The sequence below is a fragment of the Aythya marila genome (genome assembly GCF_965140915.1).
Source record: "Aythya marila genome assembly, chromosome: 1".
NCBI lineage: Eukaryota > Metazoa > Chordata > Aves > Anseriformes > Anatidae > Aythya > Aythya marila.
In genome coordinates, this window is record NC_139042.1 from 21,362,302 (window position 1) to 21,389,808 (window position 27,507).

General features: G+C 37.0%; 1 protein-coding gene across 3 annotated transcripts in view; it reads right to left on the reverse strand.

Annotated features, from left to right (window-relative positions):
* Positions 1 to 206: 206 nt before the first annotated feature.
* USP12 (ubiquitin specific peptidase 12) overlaps positions 207 to 27,507 on the reverse strand; it is a 38,562-nt gene continuing 11,261 nt past the window's right edge. The window contains exons 3-9 of one of the 3 annotated variants that reach the window (XM_082770941.1): positions 21,494 to 21,707; positions 18,217 to 18,443; positions 13,278 to 13,354; positions 12,989 to 13,072; positions 9,271 to 9,468; positions 7,192 to 7,270; positions 211 to 5,216 (exon numbers count right to left, since the gene is read on the reverse strand). In XM_082770941.1, the coding sequence (XP_082627067.1) occupies positions 5,115 to 5,216; positions 7,192 to 7,270; positions 9,271 to 9,468; positions 12,989 to 13,072; positions 13,278 to 13,354; positions 18,217 to 18,443; positions 21,494 to 21,707 (981 nt within the window). In that variant the 3' untranslated portion in view covers positions 211 to 5,114. Of the gene's footprint in view, positions 5,217 to 7,191; positions 7,271 to 9,270; positions 9,469 to 12,988; positions 13,073 to 13,277; positions 13,355 to 18,216; positions 18,444 to 21,493; positions 21,708 to 27,507 lie in introns of all 3 variants that reach the window. The other 2 variants (XM_082770940.1, XM_082770942.1) reach the window with 2 other exon arrangements.

Sequence of the window (27,507 nt, forward strand, 5' to 3'; positions counted from 1 at the left end):
TTCAGCTGAAACATACACATAAACTGTTTCTGGAAGAGCACTAAGTAATGTAGTCATATCGACCTCACAAATATGTGTACAAGTAGAAAATTTTGAATTTAGATTTAACAAATTTTAACAAAGCACACACATATAGGCATGACTAATTAAAGCAACAGAAGCCGAGAGTATGGCTGGATGTTTTGGATACACCCTCAGCACCTGAGATCTTCATTAAATTTAATATTTTACCTTTTGGGAAATGTTGCTTTTCTATCTAGTATTGTAGGGAATAATTGCAAAGTTACTTCTCCATTTTCTCTGTAAGATCTCCACTCCGCATACTCTCTCCTGAATTGCATAACCTGTGGAATGCAGATCAAGGGCATGACTGATGATCCTTCTGTAATTAAAGCTCCCTAATGCTGCCAGCACAAGCTCTATACAAAGAGCTAGGGAGGCAGTACCTCTGCCCTTTTCTGAACCCTTAAAATCTCTTGTGAAGGCAGCAATCACAAGCTGTTAGAGGGAAAGGAAGAATATAATCATTTGAACTTTTGGGAAGAAACTGGGAGATATCCTTTAGTTCATTTCAAAGCTGATGATGTCTGCAAACAATCCTTCTTACGTATCCAAAACACACTTATACAAGCTCCCCCAAAAGGAACTCAATGACCATAATAACAGATTTCTGAGTGTTAGCCTGAAAATTAACTCACTAAAAGAAAAAAAAGAAAAAAGAAAAAGGCAGACAATTTTGCAGATGTTTTTGAACATAAGCCAAACAAAGTTTATTTCTGCCTCACCAGACTCCATCATTAAAACGGGAAACAACAGATTTCAGAGATCTCCATAGTAAAAAGATGAAGCCAGTGTTTGTTTGCATGGTAGTTGACCTGCATAGTTCAGTTATAACAACTGATCAGCAATGCTGCTGCAAAATGAACAGCCCTTGAATACAGATGATGTAGAATATTAATTTTGGCAATAATTGAGTACTTGGAGGCTTGCATATGAAGAGACAAATGTATTATACATCTCACATTACACTGTGAGAGGTTAGAGGATTTTTGAAGCCTTACAGGACAGAAACCATAAAATGTGCACATTGTATTATCAAGAGGGAAGACAAAGACTGAATTTCAAAGACATACAATCTTGAGATCAACCCAGACAAACATGGGGGGAGGGAGTGAACAACTCAGACTATAAAGCCACTCTATGAGAGCAAACAAACCACATCTGGATTATTTAAACTTCTGGAAAAAAAGTCACATAAACATTTGCAATGTAACGCTGCAACCCACAGATTTAACCCATAGTAAGATTTCTCTTGTACAGGCAATAGGAAATTTCTGTGCGAAAAGATAAGAAATAAAGCTAAGGAAGTTCTGTTAAATGAAGATTGAACATTTCACATAACAACATTTCTTTTTAAAGGGTAATCTTAATAATAACTGATCATCTTAAACCCACAGCTGAAAGACTGGACCAAATAGAACATAAAATTCTTTTCATTTTAATAAGGGAATTAAAAAAGTAACCAGAGGCCTCAGAAAAGTAACGAAGTGATAGAAACTTTCATCTTTATATGCACCAAGGAGGGCATATGCAACAGTGCTTGTGAAAATGCTGAGACAAAGACATGGGAAACAAGCCGGGATGTCCTGTCCAGCCTTAAGCTGCTGCTCCAGAAGGATGCAGATCTTTTGCAGGTCTTGTGTTAGATCTGCCAGTCCTACGCAGATGTCTCAGGGTATGGCAGTAGATCTGAAACGGCATCACATCTCTATGGACTAGCATCTGAACGTCACCTAAACCTGATTTATGAGTAACTTCTCCCAACAGAGTTCATTTTAGTCATCCATACATGAACCTGAACACCTTAAAGTCACAATTTCTGTACACTGAAAGACCATGGATGTGGTATGGTTGTCACAACTACAAATACGGCAGGGTATGATCTTTATGATTTGTTTGTAAAAAGTACATACATTCATTGCAAACAGCGGCGTATACTCCAAGTGAAAATTAACCTGATACCAAATCACACATAGATAACAAAAAGAGATTTTTACTAAAGTAATGCACCTTTTTCTGCTGATGGTGGACTCCAGTTCTTTGGTCAGTCTCTCTCTTATGCTAATACTGTAAGCACCCCTATTTTTCTTTCTGTTTCCCCTCCCACAAAGTGGCAACCGAAGAAATCAATTAGGTAACTTGAATGCACATTTTGTAGTAACATAAAGATTTTCAGAGGAAATGGAAGTCAAGAAAAAATGGTATTTCAAAACTTTCCCTCTTCTCTGCCTCAGAGATCAACAACCGACTTAAAAACTAGTTTTAGAGAAGTAAGTGCACCACCAAAAACATTACTGCCACCAAACCATTATTTGTAACAACAGAGAGAGATATAAAATGCACCATATTTAAACACGCTTCTCCCTCCATGGCTAAGGGCAGTTAACTTAATACAGGAAGCTCCAGATACTTTTTAGGTTTGAAAACACTGAAAAGCACAAAAGACAGCAGACTGACCATCGGGGCTCTGCAAAGGATGCAGTACTTACCTTTAGAGAACATACTTTATTTAATAGAAGTTTTTTGCTCCAATATACAAAATAGGGGACTGCAGTCCCAATTAACATTTACATAGGTACACAGCAAATCATTTCCACCATTTACAACAACTGACGACTTTCCCATACTCCCCTCTGTACTACAGCCAAGAAATAATCCTATAATGCTTCACATACCGATCAGTCATATTTTGCACTTCCCTGCCTCTTTTCTTTTTTTTTTTTTTTTATTTTTTAAGTTGCAGTTTCTGATAATAGTTTAATTGAGAACTTCCGATTATTTCAGCTGCACTAAAAGTAAAATGAAATATATAATTTGGAATACTATCTCAAAAACCCTATACAAAATGAAAGTCAGCGCCTTATAAAAATATGTGGCAGGAGTAAAACCAGTGAATAAAATGAAAATGTTTTGAATTTTGTTAGGGTATAAAGTATTTAGCAACTAGTCTCAGATTTTGACTACACTAAGAAAAGAAAAAAGAAAGAAAAATAACAAAAAATTGTCCATTAGCAAAAAGTAACATGACAGTTCTTTTACAATACTGTACCTTTAGTATGCAAAGGACTTCATCCTTCTAACATGCACCATTAACCAACTGGCTCACTCCTCAACCCTTTTCCCACTGAAAGCTGAAAAAAGGTGTTAAAACTACTTGAATCCCTTAAGAAAAATCCAATCCTATTTCTGCATCTCCCACAATATTTGAGCTTTACTTTACAGTGCTGGTAGTTTAATCATGATACATAATTTTATACAAAAGAATTCTAGCCAAACCAGGGCTTTAGAAACTTTGCATTTTACAAAAGCAATTTGTTACAGCATGACAGTTGCTAAATAGCCCAATTTATTTAGTGACCCTGTTAAAGATTTGTTCAACTGAGCGGATAGGTGAAGTCATTTCCTGAGCTAAAAGATACAGGTAAGTAAATAGTCAGTTATAGCAGCAGACAGGAGACATTCTTTTCAAAAGTTGTAACAGTATCAATAAAATAACCTTAGAAAACTACAATAATGTAAAAATCACTAGCTGAAGAGGGGTGACAAGGACATCCAAGACCTGATTGCCATCATCTGGAACATATATCCCCTGACTTTCCAGAAATTACATTCAGCTACTGTCAGACAAAGTACTGTTAAATGGAAGAATGTCAGTCAGATCACAGTAGTTCACATTTATTACAGATCAGGTGTTTTGTCAAGAGTTAGTTCTTAATGCTGTTTCGTAAACCTAAAGCAGGGTAAAACAGCTGGTTTCAGTGAAAAACCCTACTTTTCATTCTACTTTTAAAGGAATGCAGTATCTTCAGTCTCACTGAATTTTAAGCTTATTTCTTTTTATTACTTAGAAAAAAATATACTTGAGACCTTGAGTGGTTTTTGAGACAGTCACCCATGTTATTGGTAACATAAGTCGATCTGTTTTTAAGAAAGGGAATGATATTCTGAAAACAGCTTACTTTGATCCAAATCATTCTAATTTGCTTAGAGTACAAGATATTAATAAATGATTAAAGAACTATAAAGACTGGTATACCACCGCTGCACCATCGTTTTCTTTTGATATGCATTCTTAAAAGTCTTCTGTGTAATATTTGTTCACTTTTTTCATCCATTAATGGAAAGACGATATTCTAGTTTAATTAAATCAAGTACCTCACTTAGATACCAGTTCTTCCAGAAGGAAATCTCTCTCCTATGTTACTAATCTTTTTAAGACATTGTAGACACTGTTTTTAGAATTTATATTGGCTCTTTAACATTTTAACATAGTTTTAATTCAAATTAATATATAAAATTCTCAATACTTGTTAGAATAAAGGACAGTCAGTACACAAGATCCTAAGTTACAATAATTTATAAATAAAAATAAACTATTACAAACCAAACCTTTCCCCATACGGAGATTAAAAGCCATAATCTTGACTGATTGTTCCCGATCATACATTATAAATAACGTAAGCTTCTTCAGAGAAGCAAAACATACTTGCCTCCCTGACACCAGTTTATATCTTCAGTTAAACTACTACCATCAAGAAGGCAATTGGGCCCAGATATATCTTCTTGCTTACATGTTAACCCTCCCAGCCTCATTCTTTCAAACTTAAGCACAGGAAACTAAGTTCACAAAGAGTCCTTTACTTTTTATATGTGAAGTCTGTATAAAATACAGATTTCTAATGCTCCTATTGCACCAACCTGGCAGTGCAGTTAGAACCTGACTCAAATTCCACTGAAGTCCATGTAAGGTTCTCCAGTGAGCTTAACGGGCTTTGAATTAGGACCACAGAAACAGCATTACCTAATGGAAAGCTCCTGCAAGAGCGGTTGGTATCTCTTTTTTGCTTACGGGATGCAGTGAAGACGTGTAGTCAGCGTGATACCTGAGCAAATAAAATGGTAATGATATGAAGGTTTTAAAAATCCCAAACTCTTTGCTTAGTTGTGTGCAAACTGTGCTACCGCCCCCGGAGCTTCCTGCTTTTCTTCAGTGCTTGCTCCATTCCAAGATAGAGATGCAAGGCATAACAATCTCTCTTCGCTACAGTTCCCCCTCAATCCCGAGACTGATAGAAGAGGATGTAACCAGACTCAGAGTTCTTTGAGATGTCTGATGTCAACCCGTAGAATTCTTCAATAGCTTGTGCATCAATTTTCTGCATGTGAAAATACAAAATTTTAACGTGAGATTACCCTGCATAACATATATATCACATTACGTACCACTCTCGCTCTAAAATACGTTCTCAAACAAAAATAACTTTCACATATTAAAATAATCAAATCCCAATAATTCTTAAAGTTGCTATGTTTTCAGTCTGTCATCAACTGCACAGATGGTAGAGTACACATATGTTTATGTATGTATGTGTGTGCAATTTTAAGGATTAAGTGAACCTATGAGCGTAACCCAAGGTGCATTGTTTGTGCAAATTTCACACAGAAAAGCTTTAAGGATAACAATATCCCACTAAGACTTTGAATTCACAATGAAGAACGTATGTACAAGACATCATTTCTCACTCTAAGCAGTGTAAGCCAGTCAACTGCAGATGAGAACAGTGAGAAGGCAAAGAATGAAGGCTGACTTTTTCTTAGTTTTTCATACAAAGTTTGCTGTCATCCTGCCAGCCTGGAAAGTCTCCTATAGCCAAGATTTTTGGGGAAAGACTTAAAGTGTCTGCCAAAACCAGACATTTTTGAAATGAGTATAGTCTGGTTTTCTTGTCATCGCTTTTTATACAAAAGAAATTGAAATTAAAAGCAAGCTCTCTTGCTGTATTTTAAACCAAGGATAATTATGCTACAAACAACAAAAAGGTGGAAAGATGAACTTTCCTTCACTTAGGCAGACATTATTTAATCTCATTCCTATTATTTGAAATGAAACCTCTCTCAGGAAGGAGTAAGTCATTCCAACTTGACTAACCATGGGCCAGGTGTTACTGGTTTGGAATTGGAGAGATTGTCCCTGATATTTGTGAAATCATACGAGATCTACCACAGTGGCCTCTCTTTTCCTTGGAGGAAATTGAACTTCTGACCCTATTGAGACATTTCAATTTATGGTGTATCTTGATAAGACACAGAGGCAATCCTTCTACTTTCCCAGCAACCCTGCGTATTTCCATGTCTGTCATTTCCTGTGTGAAAAACGATCCATAACGTGGCTTGGAGATAAGACTCCTTAATACCCGTGACTTGTCCTGCCAATTAACACACTAAGCCTAATACCTGTCTCACTCATTTTTCTTCTTTTTAATTATACAGTACTTTTATAATGTAACAAAAAATGTAAACTATTCATTGTACTGGCTTAATTAAAACTAATAAAGGACATGGACAGCACAATCATACTTCTGTTCATGCGTAGGCATAAAAAAAAAGGAAGACGACAGAACAAGCAAAAAACCTAAAACAGTACAAAATACAGACATGAGCAGTTTCTGCTCTTTTCCTCAATGAAGAATAAAAAATAACTGATGAAACAGTTGACAAAGCAAAAACTGGTGAAGGGATTTTTTTGTTTGTTTGAATACCACGAATTCCTGGAAGCATGGCTAATACTAGCAAGAATACCAGAAGCAAAAGACTCCTGTTTCAGGGACTAACTTCTAGATTTTACGCTGAAACTCAGGAACTCACAGTTTGTCTACTTTGATGCTTGTTGCAGCTTTTTCTGAAACAATCCAGGACATTGTACAAAACAGATGACCAAGACTGATCTATTCCAATAATTTATAACCTCTTAGAAAATATGTACAAATACATTCCTCCAAAAAATTATTTACTCTCAGAGAAGAACTGCAATAAAACTGATTTATCTGTACCTTTATTTGCCATATACTCTGGCCACAGGATCAGCTTACTAAACAAAGGTGAAAGACAATGGCCATAGACAAAGAAGCTTCTTTTCAGAAATATACAAAACAAAATGCAATTAAACTTACTGTACAGTCAAATTGCAAGGTGCAGCTCTGCCCTCACAGTTATTGATCATTTAGATTGGGATTGAATAACTCTTCTCATTAGCGTATCAGTCTTTTTACTTTAAATAATCATGCACACAACAAGGGCTGCAAGTGCTCAGGTTGGTATGAGAATAAAGTCCAGAGTACACACAAAGCTTACCTCAACAATATCATCATCAAAAAGCAACCAAAAATCATGACTTTTCACTATTGCAATATAATGTCCTCTGTTAGGGCCACTGTAAAATAAAATTAAAAAAAGAACACAAACTATAACACATGTATGTATAAACATATTTCATTAAAATGTTTTTTTTTTTCTTGTAGAAAAGCAGTATTTAACAGTAATTGAGATGGGTACCAACACAATTTCTGCTTGCATGTTTTTTTTCCTCTGCCACTTAAATTAATTTCATAACAATGTCTCACTTATCTGTATTAAATATTGTGCTAAAAAAAGGATTATACATAACCTGAGAAATAAGCAGCACAGGCATGAAAATATAAATGAAGGGAAATAAAAGAGAGACAGAGAAGTGAAATCAAGAAATTATTCTGATGCTTCATAAGGACAGGATAGATCCCACACCAGTTCTGATCTTCATAAAGAAGAACACGTAGAGCTACTGTTCATCTACAGGCTCAATCAGGAATCTCTTCATTTGCTTGACTGCAAACAAAAACTGAATGAAACTGGCAGTTTAGATGTTTGAAGAAGCAAGGAAAGCCTCCCATTTAAACTAAAACAGCTCTAATGCACAGCTCTTCTGTTTGTGGCAGACGAGAAATTTCTCCACAACCACGACAGGAAAAAAAACTGTAAAAGTGTCTTACTAATTAATCAGATTTCAAGTAAGAAAATGATACATTTTCCAAACTAGCTGAACCTTAAAACTGAAAGTGGACAACTACTTAAAGTAGTTCTGGAACTGCCTGAACCTGCTAATGACACTCATACAATTTGTGTGTTTGTACCAGGGAGGGAAGGCTGCCATCTATGAGGGACATGTTTGCATACCAAATTACACAACCCAAAGCAAAACACAACTAACCTGACATGGCTGTGAGAATGGGTATGTTTCCAAGACTGAGCATATGTAGGGCTGTACTGCTAGAGTGATAACTCCCTGCTACTCTGCACTCTGGATCCCAAAATTGGACATTGAATTCCAGACACTGCTTGGTCAATGCAACAGAGAGACTGATAAACTGGAGCAAGGCCAGCAGCAGGCTACTGCATTTGTCAGAGAACTACAGCACCAGGTGGGGTAAGAGAGGCAATGGTCACAAAGCATGAAAAGGGAAATTCTGATGTGACATAAAGGGGAAAGAAAGTACAGTGAGAATGTTGATAGACTGAAACAAATTGCCCAAAGAGGCAGTAAAAATCCCCATTCCTAGTCATAAAACTGAACTGAGTACAGCCCTGAGCAACCTAATCAAATGTCAAAGTTAGCCCTGCTTAAAGTAGTTGACCTCACAGTATAAATTATTCTGATTCCAGATGTTAAATCATCTTTTTCCACTTTGGCGCTTTTATTTAGTCAATAAGTAGTTTGTACAGCAGCCCTAATTTAAAGACTTGAAACCGTAAGAACATTTATGGAAAACAGCAAGATCAAATTTTCTTATATCTGGGGGTGTTTTACGAAAGGTTGGATATGGTGCTTAGGGACATGGTTTAGTGGGTGTCATTGATGGTAGGGGTATGATTGGACCAGATGATCTTGGAGGGCTTTTCCAACCTTAATGATTCTATGATTCAAATACAAGTCTAACAGTCACATTCTGAAAGCAAGGAAATAAAGTAATCAACAAAACTCATACCATATATTTCAGAAAATGCTGATAAAGTCTGTAAGAAACACACAAAACACTTCATAAAGCAGTATCTATTCTAAAATTCTTTCCCCTCTCTGTTTTTTAAAATGATCCTATGATCCTTAAAAGTTATTGCTTATATGACATGGGGTGTTTTGTTTTTTTTTTTCTTTTGACATAGATAGGCTCATACAAATAAACCTATGAAATATACTGCTTCTACTTTCCACAATGAGCTGTCATGGCAACAAAGCCATATATTACCAGGATTGGTAGCATCTCTTTACAATGCTTCCCTTGCTAATAAACTTTTAAGAGATCTTTAAATGCTATTAATGACGTGGTATGGGGTGTTTTGTTTTTGTAAACACAGTTAAGCTTACACAAAAATCGCTTACATAAAATATATTGTTATTACCTTCCACAATGAACTACCACAGCAACAAGGTCATACATTCTGTCAGGATTGGTGGCATCTCCTGAGGTGTTAAATAAACGAAGCTCTAAAGGAAAAACTACTCTATAAGAGAGTTTTGTGTATCGATGCAGCTGATCCATGTATTTAAATCTCTTCAAATGGAGAGCTAGAATCATAGGAAGCTTTTTTACTTTCATCCTGAAAAACACAAACATAAAAATGCAGTATTTCCAATATTGAGCCAAATCCTTCAGCTGATATTGACTAACAGAAAACGTATCTACTGAGGTCTTTAAAAAAATTAACATGCATTAAAAAGATACTAAGATCATCAGCCATCTTAATAATACAGAACTTCCCCCTTGTTGCTAAAGTAAAGGTGGATTTTAACAATCGAGAGAATTGTAAATTTATTTAAAATAGTAGCTAAATGAAGACCCGTGAACAACTCATACAATAGTTCAGACATAAAGGCCTGTATTAGGTTTATGAAGCGAGGTTTTGGTAGTGGGAGAGCTGCAGAGGTGGCCTTTTTGAGGAGCCCAGGAGCTGCCCCACATTATATAGAAGCCACCTCCAGCGAACTCCAAAAGGAGCCCACCGCTGGCCACAACCAAACCAATAAGCAATGTTGGCTGTGCCTCTGGGAGAGCGGATTTAAGACAGGGAAAATCTGTTGTGCTACAGCAGCTGGGAAAGAGAGAAGTGAGCAGCAGCCCTGCAGCCCCCAGGTGAGTGCAGCAGGAGGGCAGGAGGTGCTCCAGGCAGGCAGCACAAGTTCCCCTGCGGCCCGTGGAGAGGCCCCTGGTGGAGCAGGCTGTCCCCCTGCAGCCCATGGGTCCCACATGGAGCAGATCTCCACGCTGCAGCCCCCCCATGGGTGGAGCCCCCATGGAGCAGGTGGATGTGGCCTGGAGGAGGCTGCAGCCCATGGAGAGCCCCCGTAGGAGCAGGCCCCGGGCCGGAGCTGCAGCCCGTGGAGAGGAGCCCACGCAGGAGCAGGGGGGCTGGGGGGAGCTGCCGCCCACCCGTGGGGGACCCGTGCTGGAGCAGTTTGCTCCTGGGGGATGGACCCCGTGGGACGGAGCCGTGTGGGAGCAGTTCCTGAAGAGCTGCAGCCTGTGGGCAGCCCCCGCAGGCTCAGTTCGGGAAGGATGGCATCCATGGGAGAGACCCCATGGGGAGCAGGGGCAGAGAGGGACCCTGAGGGAGAGGAGAGGAAGCATCTTGGACTGACCGCAGCCCCCATTCCCTGTTCCCCTGCACCACTTGGGGGGAAGAGTTAGCAGAGGGTGGATGGTGGGAAGGTGTCTTTAGTTCACTTTTAGTTCCCACTGCTCTAGTCTACCAGTGATAGGCAATAAACAATATTAATCTCCCTTACTAGTTTGCCTGTTACAGTAATCGGTGAGTGATCTCCCTCTTCTTACTCAACCCACAAAACTCTCCATTGTATTTTCTCTCCCTGTCCTTTTGAAGAGGGGGAACCAGAGCCTGCTGTGGTGGCGCTTAGCTACTTCCCAGTATCAAACCACCACAAGGCCACGTAGGACAGAATTCATTTTTAAGACATACCTCCCTCAAGCTTTTCTGAGTTCCCAAATGCAAATCCTATACCTCACTTGGTATACATTGGAGGTATTGCAACAATGTTGTTTCAGAGATCCTGTGCCAGTTGAACTTCCCAATAAATTGGCCAAGTTAAATAAGAATTTTAAAATAGGCAATACCACTTTGTCACATTTCTGTCACTCCACAAGCGTTCCTATCAAGCTGTTCATTTAACATTGCCAAGGGATACAAACAGCACACTGTTATTCAGCCTACCCGATGCTGCCAAAATAAGATAATGCTATGCTCTAAGCGCAATGATTTTGTGTACATGTTGCAGCTTCATTTTATTGAAGTCAAAGCCAGAAAGTGATAACCTAGTTTTACTGAAGACTCACTGCCCCCCTTCCCTAGTTTGAGGTATTGAGATCTCATGTCAGTGCTTACAAATCCTCATCAGCCAAACATAGCTGGCCTGGCAACAAACAGAAACTTCCACCCTCTGAGTGATCAATTTGCCCACAAAATAAAATAAAATTGCCACAAAAACAGCTACCAAGTTAGAGTGCAGTGCTTTTTGGCACAGCTTATTACCTTAGATTAGCACTGTGCAGAATTTGTCAGACTTTAGCCCTGAAAGGTAGCTCAAAAGTCTCAGCAATACAGCTCAATGAAGGCTTCAGATGTGTTCAAGACTGTATTTTCAGAATGTCAGTAAGTATGTTTGTACAACATAATCCTCTTCTAAAAGATAAGGGACTGGGGACAAAAATCTTGAAAACACACCTTCCTTTTCTTTTCTCATTAAACTTAGACTTGATAGTAACTGAAAAAAACTGCTAGACTCAAGTTTTCTCTTTGTCCTGCAAGGGAACTAGGAAATAAAATGCTGAAGGGGTGGAAGATGACAGGAGCAACTATTTTTCTGGACAGTTACTTTTTGTTATATTACTGAGATATGGATATAATTTCTGCTCCAGTTTTTTCAAAATGGAAGTCCTCTTTTTTAAAATGCAGTTGTGTTTGACAATAGGAGCTCTTTCACTGGCCAAAAATTCACTTTTTCTAGTTGAACAGACACTAACATGGATAAACTTTATGATATATAGAAGGAAGAAAATTATGACTGCAGTGAAACTGACCTTAAGGGCCACATGAAGAGTAAAGTATAAACAATAAAAGCTGTGTTTTGCCAATATATCAGTGCCTACAGTACAGGCTTATGTCAACACATCTTATTATTGGTCAGGGATCACGTTGCCTCCCACACAGAAAAAAAGCTAAGGCAACAGAAAACAACAGGACAGACCTTGCTTCACAACCCTCTCATACACATCAATTAGTAAGCTTATGCAATGTGTAAAAGCAAACTTGGCAGATGAGATATGCCAAAAGCCACGTGTTCAATCTACGGTAAACCAAATAACCAGAATCAGTGGTATAACCAGTAGAGCATGTCAGTGTTCCCATCCCTGAAGCTCATCCATATAAGCAGACAAATACTTTCTTAGGTAATAAATAAATACACAGTACACAACATCAGAGTTTTTTCAAAGGTGTAAACAAGACTAAAAGAAATATTAGACAAGAAATGTTTTTACACAAAATAAACTACAGGCTTCCATGGAACTTCAGATGCTTTTCAGGAGCACTGCCATGCAGATGTTTAGCACAGCTAATCAAAATCTCAGTTAGCAAAAAGTGTTATTACAAGCATCAGACTGAATCAGTAAAAAAAAGTGCTATCAAACTGTCTCTTGCAGCAATCGTAAAAAACATTTAATTATTTAGAGAAAAACAAGCTTAAGAAGTCCCATGAAATCAGTAAATTTTCATTACTACCCAGAATTTTTAACTAATTATTAGTAGTTTGTTTTAGCTTGTCTTTTTATCTTATCTTTGGTCTTAAGACCATTATTTTTGTCATTCTTAAAATAAATAATAGGCCTCCCAAAACACTTTACATGGATTCTCATTACTCATGGAAGTAGCCTCGATGAATTCAAGCACGAGGAATGTAACCAGGTTATTCTTAAGTGGAAGAAGAGTGAAAACAACTAAGAGAGACAGAACTTTCTCTTCATGCCTCATACACACAGAAAAGGAAATATTATAGTATTTTCAAGAAATACTTGTGTTTTTTTTTCCTTCCCTGAATCTGGTGTACCTTTTATGTGCTTCTTGCTTACTGCGACATTCTTCACAATAATATTTGTATTCACTGCACAGAGTTTCTGTATTGCTGAAACCCCTGAATAAAAAAGATAAAATTATATAGATACTAGTTTCTTACCAGAAATATATATATAAACATACATAAATAAACAGAAATATAATTTTATTACGTTTACATAAAATAAAATTTGCTACATAAAATGACTATGAGTTTTACTTCCTGCTTTTATAGTTAAAAAAACAAAGAAACAAAATATGGAAGTTCATATTTTTGTATCTACCTTAAACAGTGAGTGATTGAAGTATTCTGCTCCACATCAACTGAAAGGTCTAAGAAGTCTTCATCTTTGCTGCTTATCTGCAGGAAGAAAAGACAGGCAGATTACAGCTAAAACCTGTCACGCTAATTTACCTCTTTTTCAGCATCATTTTCTATTGATAGAATGCATCATTGCCCTTGTAATAGCTTTCAAAAATTGCTACAAGTGAAATGTCTAGGAAATGTTAGAGATTTGCGAGATCTGTTTCTGATTTTGTTCAGAAAGAAGAAGACGGAAGCGTGTATGTGTCCACGGAAGTATACAGCGCCAGTGATTATGCTGTGATTTTAGCTCAACAATAATTCCAGGTTCCTTCTACACCTCAGACTTTTTGAAAGAATATAATTACTAGGATTTTTCTCCTACATAATGCTCTCACCTCTTCTCTTCCCCTATGATTTCCTCTTATTGACAGATATGTATTTGCCTATCATAGCATTCCTAATAAAGAGCAGAAATGCTTTGAAGACTCCTGTCTAGATTCATAAGCAACAGATGACATATTTGTTGGTAAACAAGAGCTTGGGACTTAGTCTGATAGAGGCAGAACTGTGAATAACATCTACACCACTGCACACAGCATGGGAAACGAGCATGGTGCAATTAGAAAACTATGACCTTACTGCAATCATGGAAACTCGGTGGGATGAATCACACAAGTGGAACACTGGAATAAAGGTCTACAAGCTCTTCAGAAGAGACACGCAGGGAAGGAGGGGCAGGGGTGTTGCACTCTATGTTAGGGAAGAGACTGATTGAGAATCAACCGTGTTATTAAAATGTTTAGGAAACAGCAAACTGCAACCTTAGCTTTTGTCTGCTAGTGTTTCCACTTTGTATCTAGAGATACTTGGTGTCACTGGTGAGAATGTCTACTGCCTTTTATGGCTCCTACATACAAAAGTGCGTGCTTTCAGAAAAGGTGCCCAGCTGCAATTTCTTGATTGAAAGCAGCTAGAGCTAAATATCTACAAGAGAACAAATTAAGGTCATCTTTAAAACATATGAGATTTGTGTTCCCTAAGAGAAATTTCAAGCTTTTCTCTGATTATCAAGAGATGAGAAGCACACAGTTCCTAAGGGCAGCAGACATGGAGAATAAAAAGATAAATACAGCTGTTCAAGACAATTATTTCTGAAAATTAACATAATTGGGCAAATCAAAAGAAAAAAAAAACACTTATGAAATTAAGTTAAAACTTTCTCTAAATATCTATGAGAGGACTGGAGAAAGATTTGTCCCACTATTCTATAATCTTTACAAGAATAAGCATACATACACAGAAAATATGCCACTGTGCCAGTATGTATCACGTCTACAATAACATTCAAATGCTTAAGTGTAATGTTTAGACTTCCAGAATATATGCAGAAAACTTCCAAGATGTTTTTAGGGCAGGCAAAAAGAGCAACCAGCACCTTCAGCACGTTGCTCATTTCCCATTCTCAGAGTTGTAATGCAGTTTAGGTGTACGGAGACAACAATTCTTCAAAAGATGTCATTGCAAGCCACTTTCAGAATTACCAATTTGAGTTTGGAACACTAAGAACTCTGGTGCAAATCACTGTAGCCTAGGAATTAAGAATGGCTCAGAAAAAAAATCAGTTCTAGAAAACATTCTGCTGCAGTCTTCAGTGAGGACAGCTAGGATTAAGGTGCTGTGTGATCAGTGTTATTCAGACATGCAATTAAGATATTTCTTCCTTTCTTGGTCTAGTCAAAGAAAATTCCATGAAAGAATTAAAATTTCATAGGTGGCTTTATCACAAGCAGAAGCTGTAAGGGCAGGGAGGCAAGTGGGGAAGAAAAAAGGGATGTATTACAGTTGGATGAAAAGGAAGTAGGTACTTAAATCAGAAGTTTACAAAAGGAATTTTTCCATTGTTAGTGGTAATATTGATATACTGCCTTCAAGAAGCTCTCTCAGGTTAGCTGGTCATTGTGCACTTTGGATCATGAAGAACCATTACAGATTTTATTGAAAGAATAACTAAGTGGATTTTTTCCATCTAGGCTGATAACTTAGAATATGCTATTCTTCATTTTTAAGATGTTTTCATGCAGTTGTGTTTGAACAGTTAATTTATGTGTACAGTTTTACTGAAAAAAAAAAATCATTTCACACTCTAACCACGGTCTCTTCTTCTCTAGAGGTTATATTTTCCAATAAACATCACTAAATTCCTTAGACTAAAGTAATCTCATTTCAAAGCTATGTATCTCAATCATCTATAGAATGAAAGAAAACCAACCCTAGAAACAGACATGGTCATCACTTGCAGAGCAAAGCCCAGATGTATTCAAAAAGCCTTTTGAGTGCTCCTAGCACAATACATGCATCCGAACAATGATGTACCGGAGTGTTCCAATATTCTGATGAAAATGCATGGCACACTGTTCTCACATGATGGACATAATCTCCACTCAGACTGCACATCTGTAGTCTGATGGCCAACGCCACACAAAACACAAAACCCAGATGGCTGACACCCAAGGAATCTGTATTTCTTTCAGTTGGGAATTTTGCTAGCAACGTGAATCGGCTCGTGGACAAAAAAGCTTTTGCAGCTGTAAGCTCCCATGTGTGCTAAGACAGAAACTATTTTTAAATTAAGCTGAAACAAAGGGCATGATTTGTTGTGGGGGAGGGAAGAGAAAGTAGGACATAGTTAAGTCTTCGATACAACTCCTGTAGAGAGTCCACTGAGTTATTCCTTACTGCCTTCCCTCAGTCCAAAGTAGACTTTTTTATGTTGATGAATCATACCAAAACAAGAAGAAGACCACCAACTGAACTAGAAAACCCTTATCAATACCAGTCTGATGCTTTTGATCCAAGATCATTTCCCCCTTTGTCAATTCCATTATTGTATGGTTCACTGATATTCTTTCCTGAAATTTTGAGGAAAACTCTGCAAAACCAATGAACTTCTAGAATATTTTTATCAATCAGCTACAATAAAATTGTAAAATTCACTTAATCATACTTCGTATCTCTATCATGGAAGGGGGAATGCATCATGACACGAAATCACATTAAAAGAATATAAAGACAACTCACAATATGCTTTGTAACTTATTTAGTTTCTAGTGTAGCTTGACCCAAGACACAAATCCTTGTTAAAGAACCATATCTATGTTTCTGATATTCCACTGACCATATTTAAACTGAGGTTAAACCTTTAAATAGTATGTTAACTTTTTAGATCAAAGGAGGGCTAATGAGACAGTGTGTCCTGGAAAGAAGCTCTATAATCAGGACAATTAAAAATACAGTAAAATCTTTCCATGCTGGCTTTCAGGAGCATCTTAGAATATGTTCCTTCTCACATGGAAGAAAGATTGCATTTTGTATTTAAAAATGCATGAAGTTCTACATTTAAATGATAATAAAAATTCTAAGGTTATTTTCTTATCATTAATAAGCACTAAATCATCCCTTATTGCTGGGTAAGTATGCAAACTAATGCAATGTAAATCTCAAGTCATCTGCTACATGAGTTATATTCAAGTACTCCTTACATTTTAACTTATTTTTCTAAAAACAGAAGGACTCTAAATACCAACAACTTCAATAAACATTAAACCAATCCTATATACTCACTATATTTGAAAATAAGACACTATTCACAGTACTATTACCTATTTAATACGTGTAAATGTGTTTCTAAGTGCTGATTTTCAGGTCATTGTGTTTTAATTAGAAGCTGATACACTGAGTAGACAGAAGCTGATAAAATAGTTTCCCAATTGTTAGGGGTTAGAATACAAAAGCCCTAGTATACAAAAAGCAATGTGTATTAAAAAAAAAATTGGCTTGTGATAGATATTCTTTAAAATTCAAGGAGGCATAGCTGTGAACAGCCATGACATATCTTGTTCAGCAATAACGACAGATAAATAGAACCAAACAATATCAGTAAAACTCAAAATTGTGATAGGTCTGATAACTAATAAAATAATGCTGGTAAATAACATATCAGCGTTTTTTTATTGTGTTAAGGACCATACCTAAATCAAAATCCTGACAGGTATTATTCACTATGCCACAGTGAGGAAGCATAATGACATTGGTCATTAGAATAAGCTAAACTCATGTTTCAGGAAGAAAAAAACACAACACAGTTTAAAAACTAATAGAAATGTGATTGACAGTTGCCATGAGGTAATAACTAGGGAGGAGAAATGTACCAAAAAAGAAAAGATTGTAAGTGGAAATCAGCACTTAAATTACTCAAAATATCATGCTCTACTGAAGTCTGAAGTTGCATTATATATGACGTTAGTAAACTTTTTTTTTTTTTGACATCAAAAAGTGGTGGGATTTCTAGAAGACAAAAAAGAATACATGTGAAATATATAGATATAATTTGACTAATTCCTCCTTTCCAATGTCATGCTGAAATATATGCATTATGTAATTAAAGAAAATAGGTATGAAGAGCCACACAAAAAAATGCAGTCATTTAGCTTTTTACTATATCTAAGGCATAGACCGTGACAAAATTACTGTAATTTTCAAATTGTGCTGTTTTTTCTCTTTCTCAAGGAGGTAAAATTCAATTACAAGTTTTTCTCTGAAATATATTCTTTCTCTTACTGTAGAACTACTCTCAAAGAAATTTTGGTATAGCTCACTCAAAGAGGGAGTTTATTTATCAGGGTTGAGTAGCAGCAAAATACCTGTGGACAGACATTTAAGTAAAGATTACTTTTCCTGTATTTTATGGTCTTTGAGTATCCCAGTCTAATGCCTCAGTGCCAACTGGCATCCACAGTATGCTCATACAAATGTAAAATTTCTAAAGAAAGAAACTAATTTGTTAGTCTGTTAAGATAAATTCTTCATGCTTCAGAACTTTGTTTCATCATTCATGTATTAAGTAAATAAAGACTTACAGTTTCACATGTAAGACATCTGGTTTCATTTGTTAATGTTCCCTGAAAGATTTCATGAACCCAGGTTGGGTCTGGTGGGCTGTTATTTTCATTATCAATGTTGCCATTGGGTAGGCGACCATTTTGCTTCTCTTGTTTTCTTTCCTCTTGCAAAATATCCGCAATTGTATTTAATAGATAGTTTAAGAACTCATGTGCATCCTGCTGCATGTAGTTATCAAAAAGCTCTAAAAGATTAAAAATAGCAAGAAATTGGTTAGTGTTATACTACATACAAGATTTTAAAAAATGGAAATTTCAAAATCGGTCTTTGTTTCAGGTCTTGAATCATTTCACAGTAAACACTAAAATCAGTACTTCACATATTAAGCCAAAAATATAGCAGGGGGGTGGGGAGAAACTCAGCTTACATACACATAAATATCTCAACTGATCAGAATTACCAGAAAAGTGAACCATTCTGCAAGAAAACTAGAGCACTATTCTGGTAACTAAACATTGGTGTACGTATAGTGGCACCTGAAATTTTACAGATTTTAATGGTTTGGATCTCCCACAGGGGCTATGCTGTTTTAGACAAACTTAAGTCAGTGCGTTGGATAACACAGGACATCTCAAATGCCATTAGATGTTGATATTTTCACAATGAACTCAGAACTTATGACAGGAAATATTTCGTTGTTTATATATTCTATCAAAGAAGAACATGAACAGTAAATGTTAAAAACATTCCTTTATTGATTTTTACTTTTAGGGGTTTAAGGCCACCATTGCTGTCATAAATGCTTTGCTGTCAGAAATAGCAATGAAAATAAGATTCAAATGTCAGTATCTCAAGTTCTTAAACAACATTGGTTTTTGCAGATCTTTTTAAGGCAGTATTTGTAGGAGCCATGTCACATTAGCCTGAATATCTACCCAAGGCAAGAACAAACAAGCTTTTTATTAGGACTCGAAGTAATAAACAGATCTATCTTTTAAGATCTGAAATATTGCTTCTAGAGATTGGTGTATGTAGCAACTTTATTACTGGCAGACTTGTTGGACAGATAAAAACACAGTCACTATGTTTTGCAGTTCACATTGGTTTATCAACAGCTCTAAGCATAACAATCATAGAATTAATTCAGTTGATGGGAAATAGTTTCGCCGGCACATACTTGCAATGTATAGCAATACTACAGATTAAACTCTCTCACAAGTCTATTATCTTGTTTACGTTCAGACTGGTACCACCGTGAAAACAGTTTATTGTAGCCCCTTGAAATACCACCTTGAGACATCCTCTGCTTCTACAAATCCTCACTTACAGACTAAGAAAACCTAAAGGGCATTGAACCAGATTTATTAACAGATACTTCTCTCTGACCAGGAATTCTTCAAAGGAAATTCTCCTATCAGTTTAACAACCATGCTATATTATTGGCTAATATCATACATGTTTGGTTTTTTTTTAGCATTCACATCAGTTAACTGTAACTTTCAATTTGCTCTTGATAACACTAAGAGACTAGCCTTAACAAGAGGAATAGTTCTTAGAATTGGAAAGATGAATGAAGAATATCCTCAGTGATGAGTACGTTTTGAAATGAACACAGGGACTACATCAAGGCTTTACTGTTATTCACTATCATTCACGTTGATACCATCCAGGAGTAAACTTCGAACACACCAAAAAAATCCTGAGTTATTAGCAAAGTAGGGAGAACATGATGCTAATCTGTATCATTTGGTTAAACAGTGCAACAGGGCAGCCAAGAATATGAATCAAGTAGCCTATTTAATGAACTCCTACACTATTTTTGAGAAGAAAAAGTTCTACTGTGAATCTAACCACCTACAAGATCTTTATTTAATCAAGTAAATCACGGCAGAACAAGAGCTACAAGTCTCTTGAGGTAAAACACTCCAGAGGTTCCTCACCATGATACATCACAGATCTCTCGGGGATATCTGCCCAGCCAGTAAATTAACAACATTGTTCATGTTATGATTAGATGAAATTTAAGTAAACGTAACAGTATTCCTTCAGGTGGCTTCAAGGCAGTTGCTGCTTCACAGACAGTTAAGCTTTAAGGTCATTAATATATGTATGTTGGATTCAGGCTTGGAAAACAAAGATTGAATAGCAGCATTGTAGTGTGGAATACATCAAGTTTATGTTCTCAGTCATCTCCCTGGTACAGCTGGATACTGACTGGAACAGAATTTTGATTGGTATTGCATACCTATCTGATTCTTTCTTAATCCTACCCTTCTCTAACGCTCAAAACTGTGTACAATAAACTTGTAATAGTATATACAAAGTCCATGAAATCACTGCTCAACAATTTAGCCATTTAATTCAGTAGAAAAGGTGAGAGCTTCATCATTAACAGACTCAAAAAGCCAACAAAAGCTGAATTTTCACATTTTTTCTCTCTGAATATCTTCCAGTTCCTTCTCCTGTGTAGAATTTCAGTGTCATGACATAATTAAGCTTTTAAAATAATACTTTCTATAAAGAACGTAATGGTTCGTGTGTTTTGCTCTGCTTTACATTTGAACCATTCTCCCCATTTGTCATAGTCAGTCAACATTCATTAACTAACTAATGAAATAATAATGAATAATTTCCGTAAATGCATAAAAACACAAGGACACTTACTCAAGTACACTTACTGAAGAACTTAGGGATTGTTTTCTATTCTGCTTAGCTAAGACAGTTCTTTCTTCAGATAAGAAACAAGAAATGTTAAAAATCTCTGGCAATCTCTTAAAATTTGGGATATCTATTACAGCAAACAAATTAGATAAAAAACACTTAATGATTTTAAAATGCACTAATTCTTTAAAAAGTAGGTCAAGCTAAGAATTGTAAAAATGCTAACTGAATATAAAAATTCTCTGGATTTAAGCTAGATTCTTGCAGGGATGTCTCAATGTCTGCTCCATACATTCAATTTGGCATTGAATTCTACGTTCAAAGGGTAATGATCTTTTAAATACAAAATAAAAGCATTGCAGTGAATTTGGATGATAAAATTACAACTCTTAGGCAATATTAGCAGGCAAGTTAGGAGCAGCCTCTGACAATACTTTAAGTTCTACACAAAGAGAAAGAGAAGAGGATTCTCTCAAAATAGTTCCATGGTTACACCCTCATTCTAGGGTCTCCTCATTTTTACCCTACAGCACCAAGAACACTTTTCATCCCTAATAAATATGTAGGTATTCCACTATTTCAACTCCAGAACCAAATCATACTTGCTATTACACAAGAAAAAAAAAAAGTTACCATTTTCTTTTCGTAATCTTGTTATAAATTTCTTGGGAGGTATAACTCCAACTTTTTTCTTCTGGGTGGCTATACTGTGGAAAAGATCAGCTAAGCATGTAAGGAGGTTCTCTTTTTTTCTTGGTTGACTCTTGTATGCTAAGACTTTGTCTCGAAATGGGCGACAGAAATAAAGTGCCTGAAGAACTGAGTTGCAGTAGCATGTATTCCCAAACTATAAAAGAAGAGAGACATTTATTAGCTTGCATTGTATTACTATAGACAGGTAAAATTAAATCTGAAGTATGAGAAAATTCATAAGCATGGCAAATTTTCTGCAAGTCATTTATTCTTGACTTTACGATGTTAAAGCTTATTTCTGTTGTGCAAAGGATTAACAAGGACACTAAGTAAATGCAAAAAAAATAATATGTAAATTTGAACAATGCTGTATCATTTTGTCCTACCTGTAAATTTAATTAGTTAATAATATTTTGCGTTAACTTGGGTCAAAACGTGCAACAAATACCACCAATTTCACAGCTCCCAAAACATGGCCAAGTAAAAATATCTATCTATTGCATCTATCCATCTAGCCACAACAGTGAAGAACAGGCACAGCATAACCTTGTACTGTGAAGAAACTCAACTGTAAATTAAGAGAGCTGTTCAGACACTTCAGAAATTGGATTCTCCAAATCTTATTATTTGTGATCAATGTCAGAAATAACTGCTTTAACCTGTTTCTGTATTTTCAATTCTCATTTTAGGGTGACAGGATTGGCATTCCAGTTTTCTTCAAACACTGAAACGTGGCTTGTTGAGGATCTGAAGCTATGTCACAGGTGGTAGTTTCAAATGGAGATTAGAAGGAAAAGGACACACAATTTGGACATGGGCAGTCTGAAAGAGGCAGGCCACTGAATTGAAGTGGGGTAAGCAGAGTCAGCTTGAAGAGCATCCATAACTCCCTTTGTGCCAAGATGCTCTCTCTGTTCCTCTTCCCTGAATTCCTTCCAGCTCTTAGGCACTGCTTCCTTTGAGTCTTGCACTCACTGACACTGTTGCCAGCTCACCCCAACATGACAAACCTCCCCGTCACCTCTGTGAAGGCATCATGAATTGTCAGTGGTGAAAGTCGCTCTCATTTTATGCTGCCCTCCTGCAGTGAAGCCCATTATCTAACACTGAAAGTGTCAGAAGATTCTTTATAAAGCCCTCAGCAAGTAATCCAACCTTTCAGCTGCAGTCACTCAACCTGCAAATTGAAGCACATACCTACTAGGCACAGCCTGTAAAATGTGAAAATAATGTTTTTATGCTTTATATAAAAATGTTAGCATATACGGGTACCAAATTATATTGCGATGGGGAGACTGTTACACAGCAAACAGAGTCCATTTAGAGGTATTAAGAGCAGCTTCCATCAACAGAGAAAAAGCACTAAAAGCTTTTACATCTTAGGAGTAATGGGGAAGTAACTGTTTTCTGCCCTCTACCAATTGAGACAATGACAAACAAGAGCACTATGCAATTTAATCAGAAAGCTGGGAAGGAAAATGTTTTTTTTTTGTTGTTTCGTTTTGCTTTTAAAATAATGAAATATGGCTTCCTAAATACCCAAGATTCACTCAAAGAAGAAGTGTATTTTTTTAAAAAGACATGAAGAAGTCTTAAGATCTCCATATCAAAAAGTGAGGAAAATAACACCTGTTAATTTTACTTTTTAAGCCAAGGAAAAAATACGAGCTACATTAGCTTCTCTGAGGCCCAAATCCGCACTCAAACAGGTTAATGAATTTAAGAGGAAAAGAGGGATTTTTTCCTTATAGAAACAGATGAAATCATGCATTAGTTTATGTCAAATCATTTAATATTATAAGCTAGCTATTTATGACTTTAAAATTAGAAATAGCAATATACAAAAGAAACACATTAAAATGTTTAAAAAGTTCCAGTTAAATCAAATGGAAGAAGTGCTAAAAACCTCTATACCTGATGTCAAAAGATGAAAAGGTCGTAAATTAGAAATTTCGTAACATTCCCATTTCAAGAAGGCATGCTTTGATTAAAAATTAATTACAATGACAAGCATGCAGTGAGAGGCAACCAAAATATGAAGCAACAGGGAACACTGAACAAAATTGTGGAGATTAAATGCAACGTGAATGTATGTTAACCTACACGTCTATGGATTGGAACTACAAGCAAGCAGATCAATTTCATACGGTTTTCTCCAACCAAATTCAAAATGACAGCAGGCAAAAGAAGACAGTTTGAAAACAACTGCCTGAAGACAATTTTATTAGATCATGTTTATTTTTTATGTAAAGCATCAATCTCCATAGCTGCAAAACCTGATGTATTTTTTTTAAATAAAAGCTTCCGATAGGGAAATGGGGAAAAGGTGGGGAGGTTTCTCTACTAAGTAAATAGGAAACTTTGTTAAGCAAATAAATGCTGGTCTTACCATCATTATTACTTTACACCTCACTTTCCATCTTTGACTCCAACCCAAAAGCACAGCTCTAACTTCAAAAACAGCCAAGACCTTGCTGCAGTCCTCTCATCCTCCCATCATCAACTGAATAATGCCAATCTGGGCCTTTTCAGCCTCCAGATTACACATCACTTTCTAATTCTCCTCCTTCCATACTCAGCTCTCCTGCTACCTTGGTCAACTGACACCCTCCTTCTCTCCTCACTTTCCAGCTAACAAAAGCCAGTTGCCTCGGAAGCACAATACTTGTACAGAGCAATGATTGCACATCTTTTTACAATGAGAAGTTTGTAACCATAAGCTGTATGTTTTGTAGTGTTACTGTCAGCACTCCAGCACCACTCTGAAATAGGAAAATGCACAGCACTGAGCACCCATCCAGCTATTCAAAACAAGAAGGGTATTTAGCTTGGTTTATTCAAAATACAGCTGTAGGAAAACAAATGCCTTTGTAGTTTGCATCAGAGTAACAGTAGGAAAATGTAAGAAAATACAACGATGGTATTTGTTATCTTAAACTTTCAGCATGTACAGGACACTGACACTCCTCCATCTGTCCCTTTGGAGACACTTACCAGAGGCTGTATACAGGGGAGTTATCTTAACTGATATTTTCAAGTGGTTTATTGTTTGCCTCCTTGTTTCTGTGAGGACCACCTTAAGATGTACATACATAAGAAAGGCTATTTTCATAGCCCATCCCAATCTTGCTTCCTGATCCCATTCTTCTTTCCTTTGACAGCTGCACAATCTTCGCTGTTACCCCTTCAGCTTACTCAGCTGACAAAGGAGCAACGTGCTGGCTGCACTGGGACAAGTGTTGTCCACAGGTCAAGGGAGGTGATCTTTCTCTTTATTCAGCAGCAATGAATGCACACCTGGAGTGCTGTGTCTAGTTCTGGGTCCCTCAGTACAGGAGAGACACAGAGTTACTGGAGAGAGTCCAACGTAAGACCATGGAGATGATAAACAGACTAGAGAATCTCTGCTGTGAGCATAGGCTGGGAGAGCTGGGGCTGCTCAGTCTGGAGAAGAGGAGGCTCAGGGGGATCTCCTCCATGTCCCTAAATCCGTGACGGGACGGTGCAGAGAGGCCGGAGCCAGGCTCTGCTCAGTGGTGCCCAGTGCCAGGACAGGAGGCCATGGGCACAGCCGGGCACCCAGGAGGCTCCCTCTGAGCACCAGGCAGCACTGCTGTGCTGGGCGGGTGACGGAGCCCTGGCACAGGCTGCCCAGAGAGGCTGTGGGGTCTCCTCCTTGGGGAGCTCCAAAAGCTGCCTGGACGTGGGCCTGGGATACAGTGTGCCTGATTGAGCAGGGAAGTGGATTAGGTTACCTCCAGAGGTCTCTTCCAACCTCAACCCTTCTGTGATTTTATGGAAGCTGAAAAGTTTCAGCAGCATGACAAAGGTTGGCCAGAGTTGGAGAAAGGAATGAGACAGGACTGCAAATCAGCAGTTTGCCTGATAAAGCCTGGAATTATCCTTAAAAAAAATAAAATAAAAAGAAGAAAAACAAAACAAAACGAGCTAGATTTGCATTTGGAATGGTGAGACTACAGCTTTGGTAAATACCATAATACATATACCGCATTAATGTTTAGCTTATCTATTTGAGCCATGTCTACATAGGCAATCTATACTTGTTGAATCTCTTACGTAAAATCTCGCTTCAGGCAAGAAAACTTTCTCTGACCTGCTATTAAGTGTTATTCCTATGAGTTCAGTCCCTCCAGATCACACGAGGAATGCGAACTTTATTTTTCTTTGTATTTAGCATTTGGCTCTACAGGAAGCGAGAAGGAATCAGCAGCAAGTCTGACATGCACTACGGTTTGACCCCAATCGGGCAATCAGATTTAACTGAATAAAGTTCTCATGTCAGGCATTTTTAGAGGAGTTGCTACCTCTGACAGATAGTTCACAAAGATCTTCAGTTTAGTGGATGTAAATGGCAGCACTTCATGCTACCAACGTTTTGATCTTACCACTTACCTAAAATATTTCCTGCTGATTTAGTGAATGGTATTGTTCTTTCAACTGTAACCTGAATTTTCCATGTAGAGCTTTCACTTACAGAATCAAACACCCCATGAGCCACCTGTTTTCCACATGTTTAAAGTGGAAATATATCAGCATCATATACTTACCCAGCCTAACATCTGAATTGAGGTGGTTAGAGAACTGAAATTTCTAATATGTGATCTGCAGGTTGATCTCGCATTAGTTTACTGACTACTTGGGTCATTTTAAGAAGAGTTAATATAGACACATAACCAAGGTGGAAGACAAAGGCTTAAGCTGAGCCACTGTTCCCCTCCAAAAAAATAGAATAATACTTTTACACTTTATTTTACAACATGGCCAAGACAGCATAAGACCTTTGCATACTACCATAGATCATGGGACAAACTTTTAGAAGTGCTGTACTCTTGAGAGAAAGGGTGGGTAGTATCTAAGAAATCTGTTTAAGATTACTAAGAGGACATCGCAAGATTTAAATTGCCTCCTGTCCTGGCACTGGGCACCACTGAGCAGAGCCTGGCTCCATCCTCTCTGCGCCCTCCCTTCAGGGATTTAGGGACATGGAGGAGATCCCCCTGAGCCTCCTCTTCTCCAGGTTGAGCAAAATCTTATGGGGAACAGTGTACCCCCTACAATACGTATTAACACCTAAACTCTTCTATTTCATCTTTACAGAAAAAAAATAAAATAAAAAGCAATGCATCATTTTGAAGAAAATTCAACTTCCACAGGAAAGGAATAAATTACTAATTTAAGCCATGGCAGTCAAGCTGCATCTAAATCAGCTTATCAGTAAGAACATTTAATGACTGCCCAGTGGATGCCGGGATTTTAGACTCCTAAACCATCTCAGTGCTAAGAACCTAGAGGTAGAGACATACGCTGTAGTAGCAGGACAGTGTTACAAGTAATTAGTTTCACTACAAAAAGGAAGATGCTATCTCATGTAAAATCCACCTGGTTTTAGTACACACTTTCAAAAAGACCCCAAAAGAAAACCATTAATAATTTATTTCAGGCAGAACCATGCAACTTCAAACAAGATACACTTTTCATGGGTAACAGCAGAAATTAAATTTTAAATTATTCCTGAAAACTAAGAAATGAATCGAACAATTCAGTGTGTTTTTCCACACTTGCTTTCCCCTTTGGGCTCAGTATATTTTTTTAACATCTCAATAAAAATAGCAGATGTGAAGGCTTGATACTTTCAACAGCTTCACAGATTTTTTTCTTTTACTGTATTTATTCTCTTAGATTGGCAAATTACCAACTACGTGCTATATAATTCTAAACAGATTTTTCAATACTTCTACATTTTAGCTGCAAGTGGTTTAAGAACTATCTTACAATAAGTAAAATGAAATAAAATATTAAATAACTAGCCCAATTTCAACTATTATTTCAGTAACCTATTTCAACAAATACGCTGATAATTAAAATCCATTTCAGTAAGTGTGTATATTCAATGTCTGTATATTTCAATGTTTTAATTATTGACCCAGTCACAG